Source organism: Orycteropus afer, unplaced genomic scaffold (assembly GCF_000298275.1).
Source record: "Orycteropus afer afer isolate SDZICR_OR568_19922 unplaced genomic scaffold, OryAfe1.0 scaffold00035, whole genome shotgun sequence".
Classification (NCBI taxonomy): Eukaryota; Metazoa; Chordata; class Mammalia; order Tubulidentata; family Orycteropodidae; genus Orycteropus; species Orycteropus afer.
In genome coordinates this window covers 14,925,418-14,948,239 of record NW_006921622.1, presented here as the reverse complement: position 1 = coordinate 14,948,239, position 22,822 = coordinate 14,925,418, and the positions used below count along the sequence as shown (strand labels likewise).

General features: G+C 40.9%; 1 protein-coding gene across 1 annotated transcript in view; it reads left to right on the top strand.

Moving 5' to 3' along the window:
• The first annotated feature begins 843 nt into the window (after positions 1 to 843).
• The window catches only part of PRTFDC1 (phosphoribosyl transferase domain containing 1), a 150,890-nt gene continuing 128,911 nt past the window's right edge, over positions 844 to 22,822 (top strand). The window contains exons 1-4 of the mRNA XM_007936374.2: positions 844 to 927; positions 1,321 to 1,965; positions 14,286 to 14,392; positions 19,309 to 19,492. Of these exons, the coding sequence (XP_007934565.2) occupies positions 844 to 927; positions 1,321 to 1,965; positions 14,286 to 14,392; positions 19,309 to 19,492 (1,020 nt within the window). The remainder of the gene's footprint in view (positions 928 to 1,320; positions 1,966 to 14,285; positions 14,393 to 19,308; positions 19,493 to 22,822) is intronic.

Genomic DNA, 22,822 nt, shown 5'->3' with positions numbered 1-22,822 from the left:
TGTGGTCTGTCTCTTCACTTTGCTGATAAATCTGCAGATTACTTTTCACCTTTGATGCAAAAATATTTAAAATTTTGACATAGTCCCATTTGTCTATTTTGTCTTTTGTTGCTAGTGTTTTGGTGTTGGTTGGTGTTTTTTGATTTCTGTGTAGCAACAACTCTTATGACATGTTATGAAGTCCCTTGTCCCTAGTCTGGACATGCCAAGTCTCTTGTAGGTAAATTAGATACTGAAGTGGTAAGATGGTAAAGGAGGATGCCATAAATTTAGTTCCTGAACCACCCGGACCGCATTCATCTGGGTATCTCTCAAAAAAGCAGATTTCCAAGTCCCACCACAGATTTTCACCATCACTTGTGAGATGAGGATGGCCAGAGCTGTATTAACAAACCAGTTCCCCAAGACAGTCTTGTGAATACTTAAGCTTGATCATCACAGTGACAGTACTCTTCAGTTCCTGGAAATTTTAGTGACACTAGATGTGAAGATGGTCTTTCAAAATAAAACAGAAGATGGGAAAAAGAAATGACAAGCAGACTATAAAAATGACCTAAATGACGGACCTCTGACAATTACTGAAAGAAAATGCTTATCTGTGCACTAGGAAAAATAGTAGTGTGTATGAGCCAGCCAGCAAGCACATTGCCTAATCACAGAGGTCCAAGGAGCTGTCTTGTTCCACTGCGCTGCATTTGGAGACATTCACAACAAATGGTGGCGCTGAGCATGGCCAGTGGGCCGTGTCTAAATGACTAATATTTTTCCAATTTGGCATGACATTAACTGATTGATAACTATTTTCCTCTCAAACCTAGCAATATCAGCATTCCTCTCTCCACCATGTGCCAGAATCCGGAGAGGCCTGAGCCGGAGAACTGTGTCCAGCTCAGGGCTTCAAAACCGAAGCGAGTGGTGATGAATCTGGCGAGATTTCAGACAATACACATAATGGGAAAACAAGACCCTTGAGGAATGGACAAAGAACTGGGACTTTCACTTGGGAGAAGGCTGGTTTTCGAGGTTGAATTTAGCAACAGATAAAGGAAGGATTTCTGAGCTGAGGAGAGCGATTGTTTTAAACTACAACCTGAAATAAAATCTGACTTGTTTTTACAGAAGTAGTAAAGTAGATAATTTGTAATGCCCGCCCCCCCCCCCTTTTTGGGGGGAATGTTGTTAACTGAAAACCCTGATCCTAACAAAGCCTATAACCACGAGTATGGCCCAATAAAAAAAGCAATCGCATAGATCTTTGAATCTCCCGGCTTAACCGTTGGAAAAATTTAAAAACACATCCGGGATAATTTTCTTGCACAGGAATACTTGAAGAACATCCTGAATCGCAGGCTTTTTCGCGGATTTATTTGGAATAAACGAGCGCATAAAAGCAGAAAGGAATCAAAGAGATTGGTAGTTAGAGAGCTGGGACTAAGAACTCAGGGAGGAAGGGGGACATGGGAAAGCTTTCTCTTCTTTAAAAACCAAGCCTCAGGGCTGCCTGTTCTGGTAAGGTCCCTTCGGGGCGCCGCTGGGCCCCAGGCGCGTAGACAGACATCAGGCAGGCGAGGGCGCGCGGCGGCCGCCAGAGACGCCCCTGGGCGCCCAGGGCCTGTGCTCAGGTGGAGCGTGGCGCAGCGCCCGCGCGCGTTGCTCCGCAGCTGCTCCCTGAACCGCCGCCGCCGCGGGCTCAGAGGCGCCCAGGCCCCCGCCCCCCGCGGACCGGCCAGGGGAGGGGGCGCCGCGACTGAGGCGCTGGAGTCGCGCCAGGCCCGGGGGCAGCCGCGCGCAGTTTCTTTCCCGCCAGCTAGCCTGGGGCGGGGCGGCCCAGCCGCGGCCCCATCCCCCATCCCTGCCCTTTTCCCTCTTAGATCTTTGCATTGCCCTTCTTTCCTTCCCGCTTTCCCCGGGAGAAACATGGCCAGGAGCAGTGAGGAGGCGCCAGACTACGGGCGAGGGGTCGTGGTAAATGCAAACTCCCGATTTCGGTGTTGAGTCCTGCGCTCCCGGATCTCTCCCCTCCCTCCTTTTAGATTAAATGCCTGAGACGCAGTCGGGTGAAAGCAGCGAACTGCTTTGTTCTTCCCTTCCGCGGTGATCACACCATCCTCAACCCAACCCTCCCCTTCCTATTCTCTCCGCTCTTCACAGCGCCCAGTCTGAGGGAACACCTATTAACCATCCTTTCACCCTGTGTTTTCAGTGCCTTTCTCTGTCTCCCCAACCCCAGGAATCCGCTATTCCAGCTTTAAGCCTCCGTGGTCCGTGTCCCCACCCTGCTAGCCACCAGGATTCTCCTCTGGGAATAGGGCGGGTCTCCTATGGACCCAGCGTGCTACTCTTGTGGTTCACATTTCTTATCTTTGTGCCTCCTCCCTACCCTATCAGCGCGAGCTTCTGGTTTTCTCTTCAAAAAGCATATTGAGTATTCTCAAGGGCAGTTTGGAAATAAAATAGCTCAAGTTCACGGAGTTTGAGCTTTGAAAGTTTTGGTGCCCGAGTTTGGTCTGTGGGACCTCTGGACAAGTTAGCGCCTCTTGAGTGTCAGTTTCCTCGTCTGTGAATGGGAGAAATAAGTCTGGGCAGTAGAGAGAATTGGAGACGGTGTATGTAAAATATGTAGTAGTGTGCAGGATAGGAGGATGTGGAGTGGTGGATTCCTAAAACCGAACCTCTTTAACCCTGGGAATCCTAGAAGTCACCCAGAGGGTTGTCCTGGGACAAAATGGGCTCTTGCCCTTGTGGCCACCAGCCTGCTCTGCCATGAATGGTTTCCATAGAGCTAGTTGCCTTAGTGGCTGAGAGACCCTATGCGTGTCAGAGTAGAATTGCGCTCCATAGGGTTTTCAATGGAGATTTTTTTGAAGATTACCAAGCCTTTCTTCCGGAGCACTCCAACCTCCAACCTTCCTTAGCAGCTGAGTGTTTACCTTTGCATCAGAAGGTGGTGGTTATTACTGTATTAGACTTAATGCAAAATGATGAGGGTTTTGGGTGGGTCTAACCTTCTACACATTAATGTTCTTTTTTTCCCAGAAATTAATCTGTAATTCACAAATTATCAGTAAGTAAATGAGCTGGTGAGGGAAACACCTCACTAAAATGGACCTGTTCCAGTTGAAATGTGGTGCTCTGTTCATAATTTAACAGGACTACCCTTCTTTTCAAACCCACCAGCCACTCCTCGGAAGGAAGGTTGGGCAATCCTACTTCCGTAGTGATACTGCCTCGGAAACCCAAGGAGGGGTTACTATGAGTCGGGGCCGACTCGACGGCAAAAAACAACAAAAACAACAACAACCCCTTCTTTAAGAATTCTTAAAGGATGAGGAGTTCATTTACATATTCATCCCGCACATGTTCACTGTCATGCTCCACTGGAAGCAGGGTTCTAGGCTCTGGGGAACAAGACAAAGACCCTGTTCTCATGGAACTTACATTCTGGAGGAGGGAGATAGGTAAGAAGTGCTAAAGCAAATAAGTTAATTTCAGGTAGTGATACATGCAATGAAAAGAAAAGAGGGTAATGGGATAGAAAATGATTGAAGATGGGATGGGGAGTGAAGATTTTGTTTAAGTGGTCTGGAAGCCCTCTCTGTGGTGAGTTGAGCCAAGATAGGAAGGTTAAGGAGATAGCCATGTAAAGAACAGGTAGAAGAGTACTCCATGCAGAGCCAAGTACAAAGGCCCTGAAGAGACATAATTGCACCTGCTTTATACTTATAAAAAAAAAAAAAAAGTCTAGTTGCCATAGGGAGAATGGACAGGCATGGGGATGGATTGAGTGGGATAAAAGTATGAGAACCATTAAGTTCCATTCTGGATAAGTTGAATCTGCTGTGCCTCTTGGATCTGTAGATGAAGATGCATTGTTGTTGTTGTTGTTATGTGTCATCGAGTCAGATCTGACTCATAGCGACCCCTCCTTAGATTGCCAAAGCATATCACTAAGGAAGTAGATTGCCTAACCTTCCTCCCGAGGAGTGGGCAACTTGAAATTCATATTTGTAATTCAGTACAGCAGTTGGACAAATTTGAAAATGATAAGCAAATAGAATATTTGATGTTTGGGAGTGTATAAGGATGTCCAGTGAAAATGGAAAAATATAAAGAAACCACTGTTAAGGGAAGAAGCTTGGAAAACCCCAAATAGAAGAGTCATACTGGAGAAGTCAGATAAAGGATTCAGGAAAGTAGCAAAGCAAGAGAGAGAAGGCTAGGTGGTACATGCCTAAGGAGGAGTATAGGAGAGAGGTTCATGAAGAGGAGCAGATGCTGCAGAAAGAGCAGGCAAGATAAAAATGGAGGAAAAAAAAAAAAACCAAACTCACTGCCATTGAGTCAATAATGAATCATAGCAACTTCGTTGGGTTTCCAAGGCTGTAAATCTTCATGGAAGCAGACTGCCTCACCTTCGGTGGAGCGGCTGGTGGGTTCAACCCAACGACCTTTTGGTTAGCAGTGAAATGCTTTAACAGCTACACTACCAGAGCTCCTTAAAGATGGAAAATATGCCATCAGATTTAATAATTACATAATCATTAGTAGTGAGAATCTTAAACAACTAGTCTCATCAGCAGAATGGTTAAAATAGAACACCAAAGAACTCACTGCCATGAAGTCGATTCCGACTCAGAGTGACGACCCTCATTGGGTTTCTGAGGCTGTAAATCTTCACGGAAGTAGATTGTCCCATCTAATACAATAACAAAAACCAAAACCCAAAAGCTGCCTAGTTGATTTTAACTTAGTGTGACCTGGCATTTGTCAAGAGTAGAACTGAGCTTCATAGGATTTTTTTGGTTGTAATCTTTATGGACAGCCACTCCTCGGAAGGAAGGTTGGGCAATCCTACTTCCGTAGTGATACTGCCTCGGAAACCCAAGGAGGGGTCGCTATGAGTCGGGGCCGACTTGACGGCACATAACAACAACAACAACAACAATCTTTATGGAAGCAAATCGTCAGGCCTTTTTTCTGCAACACCACTGGGTGGATGTGAACCACCTACCTTTTAATTAGTTGAGAGAAAGAAACCATTTGTACCACCCAGGAATATGTAATACAATACCAGGCACTCTTAGAAAAAATGAGGTAACTTTATATGCACTAATGAGATAGCTCTCTGTGGGAGAAAGATGAAGCAGTGTGCTTCCATAAAGATTTACAACCTTGGAAACCCTTTGGGGGCAGTTCTGCTCTGTCCTATAGGGTTCATATGAGTTGGAATTAACTCAATGGCAGTGAGATTGTTAAAAGTTTAAAAGCAAATGATGTTGTTGTTATGTGCTGTGGAGTCAGACCGACTCATAGTGACCCCTCCTTGGGTTTCTGAGGCAGTATCACTACGGAAGTAGATTGCCCCATCTTCCTTCTGAGGAGTGACTGGTGGATTTGAACCACCAGCCTTCTGGTTAGCAGTCAAGTGCCTTAGGCACTATGCTACCAGAGCTCCCCATAGAACAGTGTAAATAGTCTATTAATGTAAAATGAGGCCTGAGCTGTGTGACCTAGAGAACCTCTCTCTCCTGCAGTTGCCTAACCTGTAAAATGGGGATAAACAATAGTAACTTCCTCATAGAATTGCTCTGAGGAATAAAGGCACTAGTAACAGTGCCTGGCATGTTTTTCTTTTTCTTTTTTTTTTAAAAAAAAAAAAACCACTACTATCAAGTTGATTCCTACTCATAGTGACCCTATAGGACAGTAGAACTGCCCTATAGGGTTTCTAAGGCTGTATGGAAGCAGACTGCCTCATCTGTCTTCCTGTGGAGCAGCTGGTGGGTTTGAAATACTGACCTTTTGGTTAGTAGCCAAATGGTTTAACCTTGCACATGTTGTTGTTGTTATGTGCCGTTGAGTCAGACCTGACTCATAGCGACCCCTCCTTGGGTTGCTGAGGCAGTATCACTAAGGAAGTAGATTGCCCCATCTTCTTTCCAAGGAGTGGTTGATGGGTTTGAACCACCAGCCTTCTGGTTAGTAGTCAAGTGCCTTAGGCGCTACTCTAGGCACTGTATCAGTTCTTGCTGTTATTATGTGTATGTATAGATAGATGTTCAGAAAATGAATGGAAAGGTATGTGCCAGCTGTTAACAGTACCTGCCTGGGGTAGCAAGGTAGTGATGGAGGTAAGAGATATTTAAAATTTGAATTTCTTAAAAACTTGCGTTACATTCATTTATAGTAAAAGTGAGAAAGGAAGACAGAAAACTTTTTACCCAGAGCAGACTCAGTGAGGTACTGAGTTTCAGTGGATTGAGGAATGAATGGGGTGGGAAAGAAGGCACTGAGCTGTAAGAGGTATAGAAGTTTGCAGTGAAGGGAAAAAATAGATTGAACCCAGAGGAGGGATGTGCATTTATTGCTTTGACTCAGGGAAAGGAGCCAGTGAAGTGAGAGAGATGCATCAAAAAGAAGGGATAATTGCTGGAGAAGAGCAAGAGAAACTGGGATTAAGTCATGCATTGAAAGTAAAACTTTACATTTCGTAAAGTTATTTTGAGTTAGAAAGAAAGGCAGAGGGAGTAGGAAACCATGTGGATTAATAGAGGTTAAGAGAAAAATCAATGAGAACATATTACATGGCCTATGTTTTTTCTCGAAGCAGGAGGCAAAATAATTTTATGAAAGATGAAGGGAGGTAGTAAGAAAGAGAGTAGAAGTAGCTGGACCAGCTGCCATGAGGTTTAGGGATGAGAAACAGTTGCAAAGCTGCTTGAGGACCAACCAAGGTCATTGTGTAATGGAACCAGTTGCTGAATTAATGCCATTTTCTCCAGTAGAACTTGACATAGTTAGAGTAACCTCAAGTTGGGTTTAGGTATGTAAGGCAAATTCAAAGTGAATTTTAGATGCTGTTGGAAACCCATGACACTTAGGGTACAGAGGGAAAGGAAACCTTGAGATGATAAGTATAGTGGGAGAGTATTGAACCCTCAGGGATGGTTTGCAAAGAATCAAATGGAAGGTTTAGTACAAATGGTGGGGCAGGGAGTGGCAGGTAATAATTGCAAACAGGAGGAGCCCTAGTGGGGCAACAGTTAAGCACTGATCTGCTAATTGAAAGGCTGGCTGTTTGAACCACACACACATACCAGGGACAGGAGAAAGACCTGGAGATCTGCTCCTGTAATGGTTACAGCCAAAGAAACCCTATGGGGCAGTTCTATTCTGTCACATGGGGTTGCTATGAGTTGAAATCCACTGGATGGCATACAACAACAACAACATGGAGCACTTACGTACTTTTCCTATATTATTCGTTTAGTCCTCACAAATCTGTGAGGTAGGTCTATTATAGAGTCCCTATTTTACAGAAGAGGAAACTGAGGCACTGGGAGAATAAACTACTAAGACCACATTATTAGCAAATGCCAAAGGCAGGAATTGAAGCCAGCTTTCAATCACTGTGGTAAAATAGGCAGCTGTGACTCTAGGAAGGACTTTTAGAGATGGGTTAGCTCTGGAGGAGCCATGACTATGACTGGTATCATGGAATAAAGATGAAGTAGTTTAAGCTAAAGTACGTAAAGAAGCTATAAGATGAAGTAGTTGGAAGAATCAGTTATTGGAGTTAATCGCCCAAGGAGTTGTCCAGAGATGAAGTAGAGAAGAAAATTCTGAGTTGGTAGAAACTTGGTGATGAAGATGGCAAGGGGAGTAGAGCTAGATTGACTTAAGCATAAAATGACAAGTATAGCTGTGGTAGGTACTGTGTTTGGAAAAGGCAATAGTAAGAAATTTAAGATGACTCCTGCCTACAAGTGGCTTTCAGTTAAAGTGGGACAGTAGGACATTGAAAAAAAAATGCACTGCCTTTGAGTCAGTTCTGACTCATAGCGACCCCTCCTTGGGCTTCTGAGGTAGTATCTCTACAGAAGTAGATTGCCTAGTTTTCCTTAGGAGGGTTTGAACCTCCAGCCTTCTGGTTAGCAGTCAAATGCCTTAGGCACTGTGACACCAGAGCTCCCACTGAAACATTAGTAGATTATTAACATTAATTGTTAGCACATGCTATGTACTAAGTAATACATCAGGGTCTCTTGATGTAGACCCTGAGTTCAGAAACTGCTCAGGGTTGGTTGTCATTTGATCTGGAGCTAAGAAGGTCACTTAGACCCCTGGTTGGTGCATCTTTGTTACTTCCCTGGATCCCAGTTCATGTGGCTTCCTTTGGAGCTGCCTATCCGTAATGTTTGTGAGAACGAGGAGAGGGAATTTTTCTGCTTCTACTTTCCCCTCTACTCACTGGGATAGATATTTCCTACTATATTTTCCCTACAGTTCAGTATTTTTTTTTTTTAAACATCATTTTGCTTTCTTTAACAGCATTTGTGTACATTTGTGCATGCCCTCTCATAAAAAATCTCCACTCCCTTCCACAAGTATTTATTAAGCCCATAATACATACCAGTTCTGTACAAGGATCTAAAGTTAAAAAGATGACTAACACATCTCCCTGAATTTAAGGGTACATAACCCAAGATTATTTGTTGAATGGTACCAAAACAGGCACATTTTGGTTTTGTTTTCTGTTTCCACCAAAGCATTAGTCAAGTAGCCATAGTCAGTACCTACACAAGTGTGTTTGGTAGACATAAGAGAAAATTCTAAAATCATCATTGCATTTCTGTTAGAGCCAGTTTTCCTCTTTCATGGAAATGTGACAAAACTGGAGTAAGTAATCATCGAAGAACTACAACTTAACTAGACTGTAAGGAGTTCCTGGGTGGTGCAAAAGTTAATGTAATTGTCTGTTAAACTGAAAGGTTGGTGGTCAAGTCCATCCAGAGGTGCCTCGTGATATGCTTCTGAAAAATCAGCCATTGAAAACCTGTGGAGCACAGGGAGTTGCCATGAGTTGGAATCAACGCTACAGCAGCTGGTTTAAGGAATTTTATCTTCTGAGTTCTGAACCTACTGTACAAGAGGGACATATATGTGATGCACAGGTGTTGCTGGGTCTGCCAAGTGTCCTGGTACCAGAACCCGGGACCCTTCTTTGAGAAAACTACCTCTGTACATTATTCTGAACATAAGGTTCTGATGTGGGCTGTCCCTCTTCCCTGGCTCTGGGGCTGAGCCTGTGACTCCAGCTGGACCAGGCAATGTTCAAGCCTGGGATTCTGAGTCAGAGCTAAGAGATGAGACTCCCTTCTCTTTGATGGTGGAGTGGAGGATGAGAGCCTGGAGACTAACTGCCGCCATGGTTACTACGTCAAGGACAGAGTGGGGCCCAGAGGGTGGAGCTCAGCACTAGAGAGGAGCAGAAATTAGCTTTTTAGATGTGCTTCCAAATGTTATTTCTCCCTTGTGGGGGGACCTAAAACATAATGCAAGATATAGTCTAAGCAAAAAATTATGTTTAATGACTTAGAAGGTTTTCAGTCTGAGATCTTTAAATGAGAAAAAGAACTGGAATTAGTTCTGTGATTTGGATGTTGTATGAAGCGGCTTAGTTAATGTGTTTGTCACCTCCCTTGTTTGGCGATGTTTTGCCTCTTTGAACAGAGACAGCGTTGTTCTGAATAAACTTAGAGAACATTATCTTTGATACTGAAACTATTGAAAGACTTCTTGTTTTTTAAAAAGCAGGTGAATAACATAATTATCTGCAGTTCATTGCAACCTCCATTCCTCCAAGGTTAGGACTTATTTACAGTGAAATATGTGTCCACTATTAAGGATAAAAGGCATAAACCAGTTGTTCCTTTATCTCCAATGGCCTTTTATCTCAGTAATGAAAACTTGCTGCTTCAGATTTGTTGGAATTAATTAAGACCAATTTGGATTATGCAGTGGTTTTAGAGAAATACATCTTTTCTATGTAAGACTTTGGTAAATAGGTTTGGGGTACTTCTTTAGTTAATTAAATAATATAATTTGAATATTGATGTTTTCAGTACCTCTAAATGGTCAACATTTATTACATATTTACTAGAGACCAGTTATTGATATAAGAGTTTTTATATCTATTAGCTATTATTTAATCCTCGTGGGAGCCCTATAAGATAGGCATTGACTCCATTTTACCAACGAATAAACTGAAATTTAGAGAAGTTAATGTGCCTAAGTTCCCACAATTAGTAAGTTGGACTAAACTTGCCTCCAGTTATGTTGAATTTCTAAGTCCATGCTGTTAACTACTACTTTATATGCTGCCTTTTGACCTATGGATTACCATCACAGTTTTCATCTCTAAATTTGTTTTACCATGTGCTTATTAAAATTTTTTGCTATCATTTATTAAGCACATATCGTATACCAGGCAAAGAGCTCTGGTGGCCCAGTGGTTGAGGCATTTGGCTGCTAACCAAAAGGTTGGTGTTCAAACCCATGGGAGAAAGATGAGGCAATCCATTTCCATAAAGATTTACAACCTTGGAAACCCTATAGGGGCAGTTCTATTGTTTTTGTTGTTATGTGCTGTTGAGTTGGTCTTGACTCATAGTGACCCCTCCTTGGGTTTCTGAGGTGGTATCACTACGGAAGTAGATTGCCCAACCTTTCTTCCGAGGAGTGGCTAGTGGGTTTGAACCACCAGCCTTCTGGTTAGCAGTCAAGTGCCTTAGGCACTGTGATACCAGACCTGTCCTATAGGGTCTCTATGAGTTGGAATCAATTCACCGGCAGTGGGTTTGGTTTGATTTGTATATATCAGGCAATGTCCTAGGTGCTCTAAGTACATTATCTGTACTATCCCTTTTAATCCTGACAACAACCCTGTCCATAGGTTTTATTATGTCTTACTTAAAGGAGGAGGAAACTGATTCAGAAAAGGAAAGTAATTTCCTCAACATCACAGCTAATAAGTGTCAGAGCCGAGCTCTTGAACATGGTAGGGAGAATAGTCTCTGAGAGTCGCCTAGAGCATGGTGGGAAGCATGGGCTAAGAAAACCTCTCATTAATGACTCCCATCGCTTGGAAAGGCTCCAGAATATGAAGTGGGCAGTGTGTGTGCTCTGGAACGGAAGCCAGAAAGTGCGGTGTACTTGGATGGTCTCTCAAGAGTCTGGCTGGGCTCTTCTTGTATGATCCTTACTTACTTTGGCCTGTCAGAGGATCTTGGAGACTTCTTATGCATAGCTGATAGTTAAGGCACTGACCGACCATTGTGAGGTTGGTAGATACAGCAGCCCCAGGGAGTTCTCAGAGTGGAAGCCAGAATTGTGCAAATTCTACAGTTGGTGCCCAATCAATTTACTAGTAGAAACAGAGCAGATTTGCAGATGACGTACACCATTTGGCTACCAGTCTGCCGAGGGTATAGGAGTTTTGATAGCCTTGAGCAGTGGGGCTTTATATCATAGGAAGACAAATTGAGGGTTAAGATGAGGCTGGAGTTCAGGTAGTCAAGTAGTTTGTGGATGAAAACATTCATTCATTTATTTAGTATTTTTGAGGACTTAGTATGGTTCAGGAAGGATTCTGGGCATTGGGAATACAATAAAGAATACGACAGACAAAGCCTGCCAGAAAGAGCTAACATTCTAGTGGGAAGACACAAGACAAAAACCAAACACATACACATCCATGTTACATCAGGTTGTAATACATGCTATGAAAATAATAATAATAATAATAAAGGTGAGTTAAGAGGAATACAAAGATGGGGTGGGGTAAGGGTTATTATTTTACCTAGGTGGTCAGAGAAAGCCTCTATGAGGAAGTGACACTTGAATGGAGACTTGAAGGAGATGAAGGGCATGCCACGTGCTAAATTCTTGGAGATAAGAGCTTATTGATAGTTCAAGGAACAGCAAGGAGACCAGTGGCTGATGCAGAGAAAGAGAGGAATAGAATGGCTAGGGATGAGCTGGAAAGGTAGACTTTGTTGGCAGTGGTGAGGGCTCTGGATTTTACTCAGAATGAAATGGGAAGCCCTTGACAAAATTTGAGCAGGTGATTGCTATGCTATGATGTATAATTTTAAATGTCCTTCCAGTTGCCATTTGGAGGGAGGCAAATGTGGAAGAAGGGTGATAAGTTTAGCAGTTACTGCAGTAGTCCTTGGAGAAATGATGGTGGCGTAGAATAGGTGGGTAGCAGTGGAGGTGCTGAGAAGTGGACCTGGTTAAACACTGAAGGAATTAACAATAGGATTTGCTATTGAGTTGCATGTGGGATATGAAAGAATGGAGTCAACAACTCCAAGGTTTTGGTGTGAACAACTGGAAGAATAAGTTGCCCTCTACTGAGAGCTGGAAGGGGTAAGTTTTTTTTGGAAATAAAAGTTTAGTTTGGTGTGGCTGGCATTACAGAACCCAGGATCAGGATGAGAGTGGGTGGGGTTGGACCACAAGCTTCCCTTCCAAGACATAAGTAAAGGAGAACTGGTTTTGAGTCCTGCATGAGAAGGAGGGTGGCAAGCAGGAGAAAGTCTCAGCATTACCAAGCACAAATGTGATCTAAGACAACAGAAAACATTCGACTAAGTAAGGAAGAGTGTAGAAGAGACAGGAGTCTTCTCAAGGAACCTGTATTGTGGAAAAAAGGAGCCACTAGGAGCACCAGGAATTCAGGAAAAGTAGACAGTGGAAATTGTCAGCAAGGTCTCTAGGAAGAGGTAGGGCCTGACCAAGCTTCAGAGGAGGGAGATGAGCTTGGAATACAGAGGTAGAAGGGGAAAGAGGAGAAGGGAGCAGGATGCAAGACAGGCACCTGAACAGAACACAGAACTGGGAATAATCATGATTTGACTGAAAACCACTCTGAGGACAAGAAGGGGATGGGGTAGGGAGTTGAACTAGAAAATTAGGATAAATCTGTATTATGGAAGGCTTCAAAAGATTAAAGCTGGACAGAGGAGTCTGATGAAAATGTGCAGGAGTGATTGAAGGATTTGTTGTTATGTGCCGTCAAGTCAGACCCAACTCATAGTGACCCCTCCTTGGATTTCCGAGGCAGTATCACTACGGAAGTAAATTGCCCCATCTTCCTTCCAAGGAGTGGCTGGTGGGTTTGAACCGCCAGCCTCCTAGTTAGCAGTCAAGTGCCTTAGGCACTACGGATAGGAACCTGCAATACAGCTTATGTGTAACACTTTCATTTTCATTTTGCATCTTTTCTTGAAAGTAAAAGTAGTTCCATCTTCACTTTCATATTCTCTTCTACCTCTTTACTCTTCTAACCATAAAACTTGCACATCCAGACCTAAGCAAGAAAAATACTTGACCCCCTTTGGTCAAATGCCTTAGGCACTAAGCCACCAGAGCTCCTTCTCAATAAGCTTATGTTCCCACTACAGCACATCCTTTTAAATTTTTTCCTATAATACTCTGGTTGCATAGTGCCTAAGGCACTTGACTGCTAACCGGAAGGCTGGCGGTTCAAACCCACCAGCCACTCCTCGGAAAGAAGGTTGGCAATCTACTTCTGTAGTGATACTGCCTCGGAAATCCAAGGAGGGGTCGTTATGAGTCAGGGCCGACTCAACAACACATAATAACAACAACAACAACAACGACTAGACTGCTCAAAAGCTTCTGTTTATTCTTAATCCCAGGAGATACCTATTTTTACAGGCAGATGGAGGATTTATTATTAATATAAATTAATATTATATATGTTGTTGTTGTTATGTGCCGTCGAGTCAGACCTGACTCATAGCGACCCCTCCTTGGGTTTCCGAGGCAGTATATACCATAATAAGGCGTTATAGTTACAAATTTAATATTTATCATAATGTATTCATGCTAATATTTACAATCTAGGCATACATTATATATTTATACATATACACTCTTATGGAGGAGTCCCTGGGTGGTTAAACAGTTAAAGTGCTTAGCTACTAGTCAAAAGGTTGATAGTTTGAACCCACCCACAGATGCCTTGGAAGACAGACCTGGCTATCTGCTTCCAAAAGGTGGAAACTCTGTGTTCTACTCTGTACGTATGGGGGCGCCACAAGTCCAAATTAACTTGATGGCAACTAACAACAACAAGGAGAAGGAAGGCTCTTGTAGACAGTACTATCAGATTAACTATCTGTCATTGAGTTAAATCACTTACAAAATTTCAAATTTGCAGTTGCATTATTATTATTATTGGTTAGAAGAAGAGGACTCTGTTCAGTTCAGAACTAGGTCTTTTTATTAGGTTGTATCAGACTAATCACTTTACCCCACTGAGCTTTTCATAGGTTAAAAGAATATAAGGGAATATTTATGTCTTCAGATCTTTTCTTTGTTTTTCAGTATTATTCTATCGTTCTTTTTGTGTATGTTCTTTTAAAATAAATTTCCAGTGAAAACTGCCATAACCAAAATAATCTGATTTACAGATTATGGATGATTGGCCAGGGTATGACTTGAATTTATTCACATACCCACAGCACTATTATGGAGATTTGGAATATGTTCTCATACCTCATGGCATCATCGTGGACAGGTAAGTGATGTGTCAGTCTTGATCTTGGGTTGAGCTAGTCCTCTGTGTGAATCACACAATATACTTTATGACTCTATTCAGGTTTTTTTTTTGTGTGTGTGTGTGTGATTTGGGTGAAAGTTTACACAGCAAATTCACTTTCCATACAGCAGTTCACATACACTTTGTCTCATGACATTGACTACAATTTACCACAATGCAACAGCTCCCCTCCCACGTCCTCCCCATAATCACCTCTTCCCAGTGTCCTTCCCTCCATGCATTCCTGACCCCTGAGCTGTCTCCCTGTGCATTCACAGCCCTTCTATTCTCCCATGATTGTTCTCTCCAAGGAGTGTATCTACCTAGTGTAAATGTTCACTTCATATGGCTGTCTTTTGTTTGGCTGGAAGCCACAGGATTGGGTTCAATTCCAGACCTGAAGGGCAGCTAGGGACCATAGTCTCAGTTGTTCCATCAGCTCTATCAGACCAGCAAACCTGGTCCCTTTTTTTTTTTTTCCAAATGATTTTGAGTTTTGTTGCACATTTTTCTCCCACTCTATGCAGGATCTCCTACATAAATCCCCCTCCAAGTGGTTGACAGTGGTAGCCAGGCACCATCTAGTTCTTCTGGTCTCATAGTTGTATAGGCTGAAGATCGTGTGGTGTACCAGTCACTTGGACTAATTGTTTCCGTGAATCTTTGGTTTTCTTCATTCTTCTTTGCTCTGAATGAGAGAGACCCACCATTACATCAAGATGGTTGCTTGCAAGCTTTTAAGATCCGAGTTGCTACTCACCAAAGTAGGATGTGGAACAATGTTTTGTGTTGATGTTATGCCAATTGAGCTTGATGTGCCCTGCAACTTTGTATGACCCTATTCTTAAATAGTAAATTAGAAATAAAAAGGAGTTTATGCTTTAATTGAACTGCTTATCTGGACATTTGTTCAAGGGCAAATGGTATGAAGGCTATATACATATGTGAGGTAATATAAGCAACAGCATCATATATCAACAATGCCCTGTACAAACTGATAAATATGGGATTTGGGAAAGCATTGCTTCTCACCGAAGGATGTTTGTTTCATGCTTTTCATTAACTCTTAAATTCAAACCAGGGAGAGTCAAGAGGTGACCTTTACCTTCATATAGGACACTCCCCTAAAACTCTGGCTTTTATTGCAGTTTTCGTTCTTCTCAGACCAAATACAGTAATGTATCACACATGGGCTGATCTGTATACAATGTTTTCCAGCAAATGGTAATGATATGGGAATAAGAGTATTTGCAGTTTAAAAATATCTGCAGAGTACTATTTCTAGTCCATTCTGGCCTATCTACATAGATATCCTCCCTGGTGGTGCAATGACTATTCTTGGCTGCTAACTGAAATGTTGGCATTTCAAACTCACCAGCTGCTCTGCAGGAGAGAGATGTGGCAGTGTTTCAGTGAAGAGTACAGCCTTGGAAGCCCTCTGGGGCCATTCTACCCTATCATACAGGGTCACTATAAATTGGAACCAGGGCTTTGAACCTGTTCAAAATGGTTCACTCATGGCCAGTAGAAGCAGGAACAGCATATGTGTTGCATAGCAACCAAATTTTTTGTGTTAGATTTTGAACTGAGTAGAAAACAGACAGCAATGCCCCACTCAAAGATGGTGGCTGACACACATTCAAAGTGGTGCAAACACCATCTTTGAGCAGGGTGGATCAAAATCCAATGCACAGGGCATTTGGTTGCTTTGCAACACATACACTGCCCTTGTTTCCATCAGCCATGACTGAACCACTTCTAACCCATTCAAAGCCCTGACTGGAACATATAATAAATAACAATAACATGACTGAAATAGACTTCTGGGAACCTAACAGCAAGAACAAATTTCTAGTCCTTTCTGCCTATTAACCTAGATATCCTCTGGCTTTTTTCTAGCCCACTTTCCTATAGCCAACATTTTTTCTCCTTTCCTTAAGCCCCTATGCTACCCCGATTTGTCTCTTGGTTTTCAAAGTGTCTCCTCCAATTCAATCCATGATAGCATCTGCATTTATAAATCATGGCCCTTTAACAAAACTGCCTTAAAGCCGAGGCTATTTATTACTTTTCCTTGTACCCATAATTTCTTGCACAAAGGTCAGATATTTAAGCCTTCATTGACATTTATATGGAAAACAAAGGTGCTTCTAGGTCCATGATTTTCCCACTGCACTCCAAAGAGTCATAGGGATTTTACACATGCTCAGAAGTTAGGACAAGGGGGGCAGTGGGGAGAAGGAGATGATTGAGACTTTGGACTGCTTACTCCAACCCATTCCTTAAACTTACACTGAGCTACTGCCTTAATTTTTTTTCCTTAATGTTATATTCTTCTGAGGTAAGATTTAACTTTATGAAATAGGTCTTCAGCCAATGGAAAGTTTGAAACACAGTAGATGGTCACTATGCCTAGGCTACTATCTTTCCATTAATTCCTCTTTGTGAGCAAAAAGAAAATGTCATTCAAATACTAAGATTTTCCATTGGCTAAGCCTTGTATAGTTCTTATCCTCTCAAATTATAGTATATTACTAAAATTAGGTCTACTTTGAGGTTTCTCATGACTTGAGGTGGCTTTCCCATGGAATAGAAATTCTGATCCTCAGAGGAAACAGAAGCTTCCATGATCAAATAAATTTGGGAAATTTTAGATTTCCCAAATTGCTAAATTTTCCTGTCGGCAATTCAAAAAAAACATTAGCATATTGAAAATTCCTGCCCTCCTCTGCTGAAAAGGAAAATGTCCTGCTTGGCTTTAACAATTAAGCCAACTTTTTTTGTGCAATAGGAAACTTTATTCTTAGTTCACCTCTTAATAACTCTCTGAAGAGTTTTCCAATGATAACAATTTGGGAACCCCCGATTTAAAGAAATTCCAGCTTTACTTATTTGAACTTTATGACTTAATGCATCCTGATCCAGTACATGATTAGTCCTGGGTGAGGTTGCCCTGTGCTGGGTGCTTGAGAATCCTCTGGTGAACTTGTTAAAATACACATTCTTAGGCAACTGTACTTAAACACATGAAACAATTAGAAAAAATACAAAGACAGTTCCAAGTTAGATACCAAATGCCAATCAAAGGCTATTCACAGTTGTCCAAATCCATACAGCATCATTCACATTGTTACATGCAAATGGCATCCACTGGAACTGTACTCTGGGCACCTTTCACATAGGTAACACATTGTTTCTGTCAAAGATAAGACAGGTATTATCATTTCCCCCCCAGTACTCCAAGTAAACACCAAAACCAAACCTGCTGCCATAGAGTTGATTCCAACTCATAGGGAGCCCCATTGGTTTTCCAAGGCTATAAATCTTTATGGAACTAGATTGCCTCATCGTCCTCCCATGGAGCATCTGGTGGGTTTGAACCGCCAACCTTGGGGTTAGCAGCTGAATACCCACTATGCCACTAGAGCTCCTTAAGGATTTTAACATATCAATTTCTTAAATAGGACCATGTATGTTAATAAGAAAGTGAAGCATAACTTACATTTTTAGGAAAGGCAGAGAATTACATTACAAATACACCTAACAAAATTTTGTTTATATCTGTAAATAATTTTATTTTCATTTTGGATTTTCTATTATATAGTTTTCCTATAGCACAGATAAAATCAGTAATTGCTATAATAGCCCATCAAGTGGCCTTTCTCTTTCTCAAAGAAAAAGGTTACAGTTTCTAAAATGGTCTTCACCATGCATATTGCCAAGAAAATGGTACATAGCTTGAATTGTTTTAAGGTTTTTAAGTTACATAGGGAGAACATCTACACTAAATTTAGTTTGGGTCTTTAGATAGTTTTGTTTTCATTTAAACATATCTCATGCATTTAACATACAGAGTCACACATTTACATATTTTATTTTAAACTTTTAAAATTCACAAGTAGTATCTTTTGACAGTTCCTTGACTTTTCCTCCAAAACCCATAAACTAAACCCGATGCCATGGAGTCAATTCCAACTAATTATGACCCCCCTATAGGACAGAATGGGAGCTCTGGTAGCATAGTGGCTAAGACACTTGCCTGCTAACCAGATGGCTGGCGGTTCAAACCCACCAGCCACTCCTCGGAAGGAAGGTTGGGCAATCCTACTTCCGTAGTGATACTGCCTCGGAAACCCAAGGAGGGGTCGCTATGAGTCGGGTTTGACTCGACGGCACATAACAACAACAACATAGGACAGAATAGAACTGCCTCATAGGGTTTCCAAGGCTGTAAATCTTTATAGAAGCAGACCGCCACATCTTTCTCCCATAGAATAGCTGGCGGGTTCGAACTGCCAACCTTTTGCTGTTGTGTTGTTGTTATGTGCCATCAAGTCAGACCCGAGTCATAGTGATCCCTCCATGGGTTTCCGAGGCAGTATCACTACGGAAGTAGATTACCCAACCTTCCTTCAGAGGAGGTGCTGGTGGATTTGAACCGCCAGCCTTCTGGTTAGCAGTCAAGTGCCTTAGGCACTATGCTACCAGAGCTCCTAAGTTGGGTGGGTGAGTCATTCCCCTTTTCATTTTTCTCTGCTATAAAATGAACATAATATCACCAAATACCATCATAACTTTGTTCAGATTAACAAAGAGGCTCTATAGTTTTAAAATAAGATTTTTTTAAGATGATTTTGGATTTTATATTTTACACCATTATCCTTTTTGTGACAGGACCAAGAATATACTGTAGATGGTGTGATGATCAGAGTGTGTTTTGAGCTCTCTTTGTCCAACCTCAAAAAAATCTCCATCAGTAGGTTTCTGTCTCCCAAATTCTTTTCCACATTCACCAGCATTATCTAGTATGTTTAATATGTCATTCATTTTTCTGAAAGGAACAAAAATACAAGTAGTAGTGCTTTAATCTACCTTTTATCCTCTGCTTCTTTCAGAATTGAACGGCTGGCTAAGGATATTATGAAAGACATAGGATACTGTGATATTATGGTCCTGTGTGTACTTAAAGGAGGTTACAAATTCTGTGCTGACCTTGTAGAGCACCTTAAGAACATCAGCCGAACTTCAGATAGATTTGTCTCTATGAAGGTTGATTTCATCAGACTAAAAAGTTATAAGGTAAGTTACTGTATATTCCATTTTAATCCTATGAAGTTTAGAATTAGCAGTGTGATAGAATAAAGGAACTAACAAGGTTATGAAAAAATGAAAGTGTAAATTTTTTTAAAAAATTTTGCAGGAATACTGCAATGTGTCATTTAAATAATATTCTTTGAGATAAAAAAGAAAAAAAAAAACATTTTCACATATGTGAAAAGACATTTCAGGAATGCATCATACTTTCTTTTATGGTTATATAACCGAGTAGTTATTTCCTGGTGCCTCACCTCATAAATGAATGTCGTCAGCCTTAAGAAAGTCCAGTGAACACGGCATTGTTTTTGTCCTGGTTACCACTGTTGGCCCTGGAGATCTGTAGGAGGATGTCCAGCCCAGAGAGGATATATTAGTACTTGGGTGGTCCACAGTCATGACACAGAGGTAGAAAGAGGAAGGACCCTGTAGAGACAGTAAGCTATCAAGTTTGATGAGAAAAGATAGTGGAACTTCCAACAGAAGACTCCTCTACCAGTTTTTGGTGAACTTTCTGTGACCACCACTGAATGGAATTGAGGGATTATTTTCTGAAGAGGAACCTTGGTGGCACAATGGTTAAAGCACTGGCTACTGACCAAAAAGCTGTGGGTTCAAACCCACCAGGCACTCTGTAGGAGAAAAGACCTGGTGATCTGCTCCTGTAAAAATTTACAGTTGAAGAAACCCAATGGGGCACTTCTACTCTGCCCTATATGGTCACTATGAGTTAGAATTTACTTGGAGGCACACAACAACAACATTCTCCAAGGTCATGAGGCATTGGTGGTTCAGTGGTAGAATTCTTACTTTCCATGCAGGGGACCTCGGTTCTATTCCTGGCCAGTGCTCCTTATGCATAGTCACTACCTGTCTGTCACTAGAGACTTGCATTTTGCTATGATGCTGAACAGGCTTCAGTGGCACTTCTAGACTAAGATGGACTAGGAAGAAAGGCCTGGTGATCTACTGAAAATCAGCCAGTGAAAACCTATAGATCATAAAGATCTGATCTTCAACCAGTTCTATGGAAGGCATAGGACCAGGCAGTATTTTGTTTCATTGTGTGTGGGGTTGCCATGAGTTGGGAATTGGGGGCTGACTGGATGGCAGCTAACAACATTTTCCAAAGCCATTGTCTCTTAATCTTCCTCTCTTCTCTCTATGATGTTACCTTTGTAATGCTTTTTGATTCAATGTATAGTATATCATTAGAATCAGCTTACTCTTGAGTGAAGATACGTTGGAATCAAAATCATGAAAGTTGTCTCATTGATTAAACTAGCTTGATGCATTTTAATTAATTAATCATTCTTTTATTGGCTTTCTATTACTATATTTTTATGCAGATAATCCACATATTATACGATTTTTGGCAAACTGCTCAACCCCTTCGTGTTAGTTTCTTATTCGTGCTCTGCATGTTTTATGTATGCATGTTATTTATGTGGGTGCTTTCTATGCAGAAAAATATATGGTATTGTGTAACAAGTCACCACAAATTTAGTAGCTTAAAACAACACACATTTTTTAACTCACAGTTTCTGTAGGTTAGAAATCTGGACATAACATAGTTGGGTTCTTTCTGCAGTCTTATAAGGCTGAACTCAAGGTGTTAGCTGGGACGTTGATCTCATCTAAGGCTTGGGGCTGTTTTTTCCAAGGTCACTGGCATTGGCAGAATTCAGTCTCCCTTTCCTTGGTAGCTAGAGGCCAGGGACTGTTCTCAGCATCTAAAGGTTACTTTCCAGTCCTTAGCTGGTGGGCTTTCCTATAGGCAATTTGCAATGGAGGTATTGCTTCATCAAGGCCAGCAGGAAGGGCTTGATTAAGTCAGGTTTACCCAGGATAATCTCCCTTTTGAGGAATTCAGAATCAACTGACTACTTACCTATATGTGAGAGTATTTCCATCATATTTACAAGTCTTACCCACACTCAAAGAGAAAGAATTATAAAATTTATAATAATTTCACACTTTAATTTTATAATTATGATTATTTGGCTTCTTTGTTGAGGTGTTTGTTCCAATGCTTTGCTCATTTTAAACATTTATTTTTTTATTACTGAGTTTTAAGAGATACTTATGTATTTGGATACAAACTCTTTATTAGTTAAGCATTTTGAAAATATTTTTTCCAGTTGTTTTTTTTTTTTCCATTTCTGTTGCAGTGATTTTTAAAGAGAAATATTTACAGACTTCATAAAGTCTCATTTATTGATATTTTTCTTTGTGAATCATGCATTTGGTGTAAATTTTAAAACTTTTGCCTAACTTAAAGTCACAAAGATTTTATTCTATGTTTTCTTTGAGATATTTTATAGTTTGAAATTTTTTAATTTTTAATTTTTTACTATTTAGCATAAGGTATGAGTCAGGTTTCCTCCTTCTTTATTTTTTGCATGTGAGTGTCCAATTTATCCAGGATCATTTGCTGAAAAGACTGCACTTTCTCCATTGAAATGACTTTGATCTTTAATTGATAACCAACTGAATATATATGTGTGAGTCTTTTTCTAGACACTTTTTAAGGTTCTGTGCTTATCCTTTTGCCATTATTATACTCTTTTGATTACTGTAGCTTTTTAATAAATCTTGAAATTTGGTAGTATGAGTTTTCCAACTTTGCTTATCTTTTTCATAACTACTTTGACTATTCTAGTTGTTTACTTTTCCATGTAAATTTTAAAATGTTGTCACTTAGTATAAAACACCCCATTAACAATTTGAATTGGGATTGCTTTGGTGCTATACCTCAATTTGGGAAGACTTGACGTCATAACATTATTTGTTTTCCAATCCCTGAACATTTATTTAGATATAGTTTAATTTCAATGTTTTGTAATTTTCATCAGTCACACCTTAAACTTAGTTGGTTAGATTTATACCTAAATATCTTATGTTTTTTGGTCCTATTATATTTGATGAATTCTTTCTTTTAGTTTATTGTCCAATTATTTATTGCTAGTATATAGAAACAGAGCTCTGGTGGTGTAGTGCCTAAGGCATTTGACTGCTAACCAGAAGGCTGGCAGTTCAAACCCACCAGCCACTCTTGAGAAGGAAGTTTGGGCAATCTACTTCCATAGTGATACTGCCTCGAAAACCCCAGGAGGAGTCTCTATGAGTCGGATCCCCCTCGACGGCAGTGAATTTGTTTATTTTAGTTTAGTATATAGAAATATTATTGATTTTTTTTTTCCTTGATGTAGGTTAGTGGTTCTTTTTTTTTAATTTTATTTTGATTTGGGTGAAGATTTACAGAGTAAATTCACTTTTCATACAGCAGTTCACATATACTTTGTCTCATGTCAT